The sequence below is a fragment of the Vespa velutina genome, chromosome 14 (genome assembly GCF_912470025.1).
Source record: "Vespa velutina chromosome 14, iVesVel2.1, whole genome shotgun sequence".
Classification (NCBI taxonomy): domain Eukaryota; kingdom Metazoa; phylum Arthropoda; class Insecta; order Hymenoptera; family Vespidae; genus Vespa; species Vespa velutina.
Window position 1 is genome coordinate 182122 of NC_062201.1, and position 10353 is coordinate 192474.

At 33.4% G+C, this 10353-nt stretch overlaps 1 protein-coding gene across 1 annotated transcript; it reads right to left on the bottom strand.

Annotated features, from left to right (window-relative positions):
• Positions 1-453: 453 nt before the first annotated feature.
• Positions 454-9420, bottom strand: LOC124954047 (fatty acid synthase-like). The gene is made up of 19 exons (XM_047506300.1): positions 9175-9420; positions 8837-9087; positions 8506-8737; positions 7991-8409; positions 7629-7922; positions 7322-7529; positions 7067-7227; positions 6669-6986; positions 6077-6582; positions 5682-5986; positions 5203-5607; positions 4107-5131; positions 3805-4046; positions 3004-3697; positions 2091-2922; positions 1522-1982; positions 1178-1432; positions 860-1114; positions 454-790 (listed from the first exon to the last, which is right to left on the bottom strand). The coding sequence occupies exons 1-19, from the start codon at positions 9356-9358 to the stop codon at positions 680-682; spliced, it is 7158 nt and encodes a 2385-aa protein (XP_047362256.1). The 5' UTR covers positions 9359-9420; the 3' UTR covers positions 454-679.
• Positions 9421-10353: the final 933 nt, after the last annotated feature.

Genomic DNA, 10353 nt, shown 5'->3' on the forward strand with positions numbered 1-10353 from the left:
GGAATAAATTAAGAAAATATATCGTTATTTCTTCTTTCTCCATCATTTCGAATTTATTTAAAATGTAAAATTAACTACAAACGTGGAGGTAACTATAGTTACTTAATTATTTCCCGATAGTGTCATTTTTATATTATTATTTTTAATGTTATTTTCATTACTGCCGTAATAACAATTTATAATATTAGCAGAGTAATGCATCACGAACAGCTTATAGTTTTGCATTATTTTTGAAAAATCTGTTTCTATTCGTGTTTTACGTATTTCTGCTTTGATTTATGATTAGATCGTTTAATATAAATTCTCTTGTTTAAATAATAATATCTCCTAATATTAAATGTATTTATAATAAAACTACTTTGATGATAATAATAATAATAATATTCAAAATTATATTATAAAATATTTATTTAAAATACAACGAAATTTTTAATAAACGATATAATTATAAAACAAAGTAAAAATACGCAAGTAATCTGAAATAAAAAAACTGAATAAGATCAAGTTTATAATAATAATGTAAAATTACGCATTGTTTGTGTCGCAATATCCTATTAGTGGATTAACTATATAAGTAAAAAGTATTGACGAAGTTAATTTTTATTACTTCTGCGAATGAAACTAAACGAGAAGCAAATGTATATGTAAATATATATTACTTTATATCATTTAATTTTTATTAATTCTGCTTAAGCGATTCACAATTAATCGCTATTGCAATTTCACTGTTCTCTAACATCGTGGCATGATTGCCGTCAATAAGACGTACTTCTACTTTACCGTCAGTTATCTGAAAATAACAGTACTTTATAGTAGATTAATGTTATATTTATGATATATAAAAATTTTTTAAACTTACTTTTTGTAGTCCATAATCATACGAGATATGTTTTACAGACGATAATATCGCTTTAAACAATATGATTGGTGTTCTTATATATGGTATTGGTTCTGGATTATATTTCATGCATGCTTGCAGTCTCACATAAAATGACAAGATGGCGTTTTTTTGATCCCGTTCCAAATATAATCGCTTATGTTCGGTAGGCAATACATTAAAGAATGCATTTATTTTCTCATCCCACGATTTGAATTTTCCTAATTTAATTACAAGCTGGAAAGTAACGTTTTTAAATTCGTTTGACAATAGCGAGAAATACAAAAAAAAATGACAAACCTGTTCAATATTAATAGATGTTAATGTTTTCGCCAATAAAATAAAAATATTGTTTTGTAGCTCTTCCTCCGATGACGATTGTAACTGTTGGTTTACAAGTTCTTTCATTAGTTCAGGAGCACCGTCTATCAAAATTAGCCGGCCTTTAAATCCTTTGGCTTCTAATTGTCGTGTGAGTTCAATTGTTATGAGCGATCCGAATGAGTATCCCACTAAAGTAAAATGTTCTCGATCTTTAAGTTTCTCTATTATATGCTGTAATATGTAAAGTTACATACCATTTTAATACAACAGATTGAATAATATTTAATTTAATCAAATATATCTTTAGTAAAAAAGTATACCGGTAGAAATGAAAGGGCCATTTCTTCTATAGTTTTTAATTCATAATTTGTCCCTAGTTGGAAACATGTTGCTGGCGACTTGATTTTCGATTCTAATGTTTTGAAAATGATACCATAGCCTTCAATACCTGGAATGAAGAATATCTCGCCCCGACCTTCCTCTGGATTAGTTTTAAGGGAAATAATTTCTTCGGTGGAAAGTTTTTCGCCGAACAATTGCGTTAATACTTTTGTACCAAATAATATTTTCTCGGTTGCAATTTCAATAGAATTACTATCACCTGTCTGCTTATTATTTATTTCCACAAGTTTGGCAAAGTTTAAGTTGCGAATATCTTCCGCGTTGAGATATATTTCATACTCGCGCTCTAAAGTTTGTTTTATTTCCACACCCATCATAGAATCCATTCCAAGTTCAGCCAAGGAAGTTTCTTGATTGATACTCTTCAAGTCTTTAATACCTATAATCAAAAATTCTTTATTTAAAAAAGATAAAGATAAAAAAAAGCTGGCGAAAACAAAATAAAATTATAAAATTTAGCATTAACCTTTGATAAACCGAAACTTACACATAATTTTTAAGACAGCATTTATGACATTGTCCACACAATCGCCATCTAATCGTTTTTCAGCGACTATCATACTAGCAACTATAGGTTTATCCTGTACCAAAAATCGATTCATTTCTTCTAAACATGATGTTATTTTTTGCTGTAGAGTACCGCCAATAACAAGTTCTTTATCGTTATCCTGCATGTCCGCGACAAGACCGACGTCTCCAATCGCTCCCCATTGAATAGCTAATCCAGGCAAACCTTCTTCTACTCTCTTTTCACATATTCTTTCCATAACGGAATTAGCCATACCATAATTCGTTTGGCCAGCATTTCCTCTTCCGCACGAGACGGAAGAGAAAACTACGAAGTGCCGAAGATCTGGACAAAGCTTTCTAGTGACTTCGTCCAAATGTTTCGTTGCCCAGGCCTTTCCCTTGAAACATTCTTCAAAAGTTTTCATTGTTTGGTTACGACAAATACTGTCCTTCAAAGAAACCGCGAGGTTAAATATACCATCGACGGGACCTTTATCTATTGCTGATTTTACTATAAGCTCGCAATCTTCTTGTTTAGCCGCATCGAGACCGACAAGGATCTTAATATTCACGCCGTATGATTCCCATGTCTTAATTCTCATTTGTTGATAACCATTCTTTATGCCGTTTCGCGAAGTAATGACAATATTTTTAGCATTTCGAAGAACCAACCAATCGATTAATTCTAAACCAAAGCCACCCAAGCCGCCAATAATTATATAACTTTTGTTCGGGAAACATCTATAATAAGGTTCAGCCAAGATGGGAGTATTCAGTTGTTCATTCTCTTCGCGTATCTTTATTAGTACCTACGAAATTCAAGATGGATTTCGAGTTATAATTTAAGATAGCACAAATAAGTGAATATTAAAACAACAACCACAACTTACTTTTCCAATATGTTTACCAGCAGCCATGAATCTAAAAGCTTTCTCTATTTGATCTTTGCCGAAGATTGTTCTTACAATCGGTTTGATTGCATTTTCCTTAAGGAGTTTGTTTACTTTTGAACTTATTTCATTTCTGATTCCATCGTTGGTAATTATAATTTGATCTAACATTACAGCGTGAAAACTGATCTCCTTCGAAAAGATATCGATGTCTAACGGATTATCTGCGGCTAAGTCAAACTTTCCGATTTCTAAAAATCTCCCTCCATGAGCTAAGCAACGCAGAGATGCCTGAAGTTTTTCTTCCGCTAAAGAATTTAGAACTATATCTACACCTCTACCGTCGGTTTCTTGCAAAATCATTTGTTCGAAGCTAGTATCTCGAGAATTTCCAATATGATTATCATCGATACTGAGAAATGTTTCTTTAATAAATTTACGTTTTTCTGGTGTACCAACGGTAGTAAATACTTCACAGCCTTCGTGAAGAGCTAAGGTAATCGCAGCTTGGCCAACACCACCAGCACCAGAGTGGATAAGTATTTTATCACCCTTTTTCATTTCTCCGTTAATATAAAGCGCACCAATACATGTGACATATATGCATGGAACTGTCGTTGCATCTTCCAAACTCCAATTTTCAGGTACGGTCCAAGAAAAAACGTCGTCCATTTGGCAAAGATTTGATAAGCATCTGAAAAAATGATATTCGTTTTATTTTCCGTCATTTTCCTTCATTTTCTGTTATTTTCTGTTATTTCTACGATTAAATCTCAATCTTATGATTTTGAATTATCTCACTTGTTTGGATTAAGTCCCATAATACGTCGACCACCAATACTGATTCCACTATATTCAAATCCAAGTACACAGTCACCATCTTTTCTGTCCTGTTGAAACACACCTAATCCTATTTTACCTGTTGCTATCATCACGTCTTTAAAGTTCAACGATGCATAATGAATGCGAACAAGATCTTCCTTTTGATAGTCCTTCGTAATTGGTCCTTCGAGCCAATATAATGAATTTAAATCTCCGCGTGACTGTAAAAAAGTATTATTTCATGATATTCGTTGAAAATTTGATGATATATTCTTACATACCAACTGATTAACGAAGGCATGATACATAAGCTTTGGTTCACGGGATGGAAGTAGTTGATGTCTATATGATCCCCATACGTTTCCTGGTCGTAAAACATTGATGACAAGATCGGTTTCGAGTTGTTCCGAATAAAGGGACAATTCTAAAGAAAATTTCGGGGCTTTAAGATCCTGAATTAAAACAGCTCGAAAGATTTGGCCTCCAGGTTCTTTCTGTAAGCAATTAATGAATCCTAAGAGACCAGATTCAAAGTTTCCTTCCTCAACAAGTATTACTCTCTTGTTATCTTCTTGTGTTTCATTGGCAAGCACATGTTGTACTTCTTTCAACCAGTTAAATTCATTGCTCCTAACATTAATAAATAGAATATTTTTCGAAATTTTCTCGATCTTCCTTAACAATATCCACGATTCCTCGGAAGTACGTTTCTCCAAAACTATACCTAATCGAAATTCCTTCAGAATAGAATAGTCCAATGGTATATTTTCCTTTTCGCGCGATAAAAGAAAAGCTCCATCTTTTGTAGATTTTAAAAGTTGTTTTAAACTGTCTTTTTTTTCATTGTTTAATAAACGACATCCAACTGCTAATACCGCTATATCATCTGTTCGTACTTCCTTCGATTCTAATATTTCAACATTTTTAAGAATGTTGTCTTCTTCGTCAAATTTCTTTGGTGGTGCATATAATTTAATGCTTGCTTGGATCAAAGGTAAATTGGCTAGAATGTCTCTCAATAATGGAGAAACAAGTTTCTTCGTTGGTATATTGTCATTATCCTCAATGAGTTCTATTGTTTTCACTTTCGTCATTGGTATATTCTCAAGAGTAATATGCATTGATAACGTTAATATTTCTCGTAATGACATTTCCCTTCTGTCACGATAAGCAATGAATTTATGTTCTTCGATAATTGGATCACTGACAGGTTTCTTCCGAGCAATCTCACTGGCCCTAATATTATGAATTTCCACACCCTCTGTTACAATCACATTAATTTGCTCAAGTAATTGTACAGGTACATCTGAAATAATATTATTGAATGTAATGGAATTCGTTATATAAATTCACTTTGCATTAAAAATAAATATTTACATTTTTTATTGGTTGTCAAACTTTGCAGATATCGTTGATGAGCTTTAGTGTCTATTATCAATTTTCGAATTCCAGTCGGTACGAATAAACCTCGGGTATCTATAGCGAGAATTTTCATCTGCAATATGTTATCCAGGAACGCTACCCAATTATTTTTCCATTCGACATGTCCTTTTTTTCCCGAAACTGAGGCACTGTTTAAACTTCGAAAGAGACCGCTATATTGGTAACCACGTAGTTTCAGCTCTTTATAGATATCTTTCGCATCTAATTCTTCCTCCTCACTGTCAATATTTGCTTTTATCAGATCAAGGGGTATTTTCTCTTTCAACAAGTTTGTTGCAACACGAATCGATCCAGTAACAATAGCAAGACCTCCTTCGACTACTTCGAAATTACCACTGCCTGTTCGTTCGTAGATCGACATATGTTAAATTTTTTAAAACAATACATGGATACAAGTTGTGCAAAGTGGATACCTTTTTGAATCATGACGATCATTACAAGTTTGCCTTCTTTCGGAATCGTGTTAGCTCGATTAAACTTTACATTTTCAATGACAATAGATAGTTCCGTGTACAATTGTCCTATCATCATGCCGAAAGTTTGCCAAACCAAACATAAATATCCTGTCGCTGGAAACAAATTTCTGCCATCGATCACGTGACCACTAACATACTGAAATTCCTCGTAATCGATCGATATTTCAAATATTTGTTCGCCAGAATCAATTCTCTCTTGTCTTTTGAAATCTGTTACAAACCAGTCGTCTGAATGTTTCCATCTAATAAGATAATAACGTTGAATTTTTACATTACATTCAGAAGAAATAATCATTAGCCTTTTTCGTTTTCTATATCCTCGTAATTCTTACCTAATGAGTGGGGATATCATTGGAGTACCTCGACTGACTGGATATTCTACGTGTGGATATAATTTAGCAAGATCAAGCTGTATACCGCTGTTATAAAGCTTCCCTAATGCTTGTAGAAAAATGACCACGTTATCTTTATCTCTTAGATGATTTAATGCAATATTCCTTTCGGTTGGTTGCAATGATTTTCTTAAAGTCTCTTGTAGTAGATTTTGCAATCCAATTTCAATCGTCACAACATTGTCGGGAATCAGAGCTAATGTTTCCTCAAATAGTACTGGTTTCAACATGTTATTGGTATGATACTCAGCTGACGAGAATTTTGCGACTGATGTCGACCACGCTTTTCGTGGCACCGATGTACTGAGCCATTTGTTACTTCGTGGCTTCGCTGCTGGTATCACTTTTTTTAAATATACAAAAAGTTTCGATCCAACTGGTGCGATATAACGGCTATGATAAGGTATATTATTGCACGGTACCTCTTCCACGATAACTTCAGTTTCCTGCCAAATACAAACACATTCAAAAAAATCATTCTAATAGTAAGAAATATTTTTATTGGCTATATCCTAATTATCTTCAAATGAACCTGTAATTTTTTAACGAATTTCTTCACAGAATCTGTCGGTCCGCTAACAGTTGTACTTTTAGTTCCATTGTGACATGCGATGTCGATATCAGCAGGACAGAAATTCTTCAGGTCTTTATAAGAAAGCTCTACCGTTGCCATAGAACCATGAGATATTTTTGTTTCTATCAAGGCCATTCCTCGCGAATATGCTGCTAATATCATTTCCTCTGCTGTAAAACATCCATCTGCGTAGGCGCAACCAAGTTCACCAATGGAATATCCGATGATGTAGTCTGGTACTACACCTACGGAAGTTAAAAGATCTACCAAGCCGATCTGTAAAGATTTTTTCCCTTTGTTAGATATTATCGAACAAATGTGCTCCACCCAAATAATTAAGTAGTTGTCGATATAACCTGAACCGCAGCAGTTCCGATGATCGAGTGCAAGATATTATCGAACATGGTATTATCTTTTTCAGTTAAAATTTTATAAATATTCAAATTACATTGCTTTAATACAGAATCGCACTTCTCTATAGCTTTAGCAAATATAGTGAATCTCATTAGACTTTGAGCTGTAAATTACAAATTCTACGTTCCAGTACATTTGATCGCAATGGTTATTATTTTTATAGTTACGAAGAAATAGTAGAAGAAAAATTTCCGTACCCATTCCAGACCAATGCGATCCCATTTCAGAAAAAACAAACACTATTGGTTTTTTTATACCAGAATAATTTTCAATCTCTCTCAGCTTTTCGTCAGACGATTTAGAACTGATTATCGTGTATCCCCGATATAAATGACCTGTTGTTCCTTTGAGATAAACATCATGAAGGAGACGAATAAATTCGACGTCTATGGGTCGATTATCGATCTATGTAATAGAAGGTTGGAATTGTATCGTTCTATTATATTTTAACGTAATTAAGTATAATATCTTCATGTTTTCTATTTAAAAGAACGTTTTACCTACATCATTTAATAAGGTTACTACTGCTTCTTCAGTACGTCCAGAAACAGTTACGAGTCTTGGCAAATCGTCATCTGGGAATCCTTTACTGACCTTTCTTTTTGGATTTGATTTAAGTAAAATGTGAGCATTAGCACCACCAAAGCCAAAAGAGTTAATGGCTATGTATTCCCCATCAAGCGGAGACGTTTCGGTAACAACCATGATTCTCCTTTCTGTAAAAGCTTTTACGTCCTGGCGTAGTTGATTAAGATTGATATTTGGGGGTATTAGGCCTAACTCCATCGATATTATCGCCTGTAATATATCAAAGAAACGAAGATGAACGAATAATTGTCTCGTCTTATACTTCAAAATATGTTTACCTTAGCAATGGAGCACATTCCACTGGCTGGTTCGGTATGACCCAAATTTGATTTGATGGAACCAACTTTAAGAGGATTTGTTCTGTTTTTCGTGAAAATCTGATCTATAGCATTTATTTCTTCAGGATCACCGACTTTAGTTCCTGTACCATGAGCTTCGATGTAAGGTATACTAGCTGTTGGTACACCGCATTCATCGTAGAATTCTTTGAAAAGAGTACTCTGAATTTGGCTAGAAGGAAATGTTATTCCCTGTTCCTTATAACCATCGCAATTTGTTTTCGCGTGGATAACTGTTGCATAGATTCTTTTAGCATTTTTTCCTTTTTGCAGAAATGCAACAACTACGGCTTCGCTGCGCACATAACCATCTGCATCTTCGTCGAAACACTTGCAACGACCATCCTCAGACAATATTCCTATTAGAGAGGTACAAGATAGAATAATAGTTTAATACTCTCATGATAATTCGAAAAAAAAGGACAAATGCTTCAAGAAAATATCATAATCAATACCTAAACGTTTAAATTGCAAAGTTACGTATGGATGAAGGCAAAGATTTGATCCAGCGACGATTGCGTAATCGCATTGTCCGTTATGTATAGCTCTATACGCGTGTTCCATCGCAAATAGACTTGAGCTGCACGCGGTATCAATGTTATATGTTGGTCCAGTGACACCCAACCAATGCGAAATTCTGTTGGCCATAAAAGCTTTGCTACAGCTTATGATACCAAAGCCATTTATCTATAATTGAAAAGACGTATTACATGGCTTATCCGACCATATAAGTAATTGTCTATAAGTGATCCATCTATAAACTGATCGTTTGATCGATTCCCTGACCTGGAGTTTGTCGTAAAACCAAGTTTTCTCGGCATCGGAGAAGCATGAACCCAAGAATACACCTGTCCTCGTTCCACGAAGATCTTTTGGATGAATTCCAGCATCTACAATAGCTTCATAAGTATGTTCGAACAATATTCTTCCCATAGGATCCATAGTATGTGCTCCTTTAAAATCGACGTCAAAAAATAATGCATCGAATTTCTCAATATTGTTAATTTTCCCCGTTCGTCGTGGAATTTCTGAATTCTCTTATAAAAGATAAAGATAGAAAAATATTAACATTTTTTAATGCTTACGTTGTTAAATAAAATAGATTATATACCTATAATCGATACCTGTATTTATTCCGTTATCTGTGATACAATCTTCGCGATTAAAAATATTATTTTTCAATTCATACAAATTGTTGGATTTTGGAAATCTACCAGCGATTCCAGAAATAACAACTTCTTCGCCTGGTTCTGGATCAGCATATTTGAAAAATTTGTACGATTCCTCTGGCTCCTTAAATTCATTCATGACGTTATGATATTTTACGTTCGTTTGTCTGAAATAGAAATTTGAACACGAACTGAAATCGTCAGCGATGAATTCTTCTTTTTATTAATGCTATCCCTCTCCATGAAATTCGTTATATCACTTCAGCTATCATAAGTTCTTGTATCTTTCCGTTCTACTTATTCAAATGAAGATGTATCTTTAAATAGCTCTAATGAATTACCTTTTTATTCTGATTAGGTACGTCATGGTCAGTGATAGAGCACTGTTCAATAACGAAACGATAAAATTAAACAGTAAAATATATACAGGTATATATAAAATGTACATATACATAGATATATATATACAGACACAGACACACAAAATATTTATATACCTATGCATGCGCTTACATAAACACGCACACAAAGCTATATCTGATCCAAATGTCCTTATTTTTCATATCTACTACTGAACCAAATAACAGAAACATATATTATACTTTGTTTTCTTTGTATTCCTTTATTAAATTAGTACATTATACATAAAACCGCTCCGGAGCCCTCGAGCGCAAAGGGTTAACATATATATGAATTAGTATATAAATCTGTGACAAAAATAAGAATGTGTCCAATATTTTCTTAAAAATAGTGAATAATTATATATTATATTAATTATAATAAACGCATAACATAATCATAATGTAATAAGGAAAGGAGAAACGATAGCGGACGAAAACAAAAGAAACGTTTCATACTATTCTTCAGAAATAGACAGAAAGAAATTGAGAGAGAGAAAGAGTGCTGCGAGCGATGGCGATCAAAAGGTATCTATGTAATGAAAAGTGAGGAGAATGCAAATGAGGCCATATGAAAACAAAAGATTTGTAACTTTGTAAGTGGACAGAATCATGAATATATTTAGTTCAAATTATTTCCCAACATGTAATTTTATTTGTAATAAAAATCTATAATAACTTCTGTCCATACGTTTTGATTTCCCAAGAAATATTGTAGAACCAAAATAGCTAACCA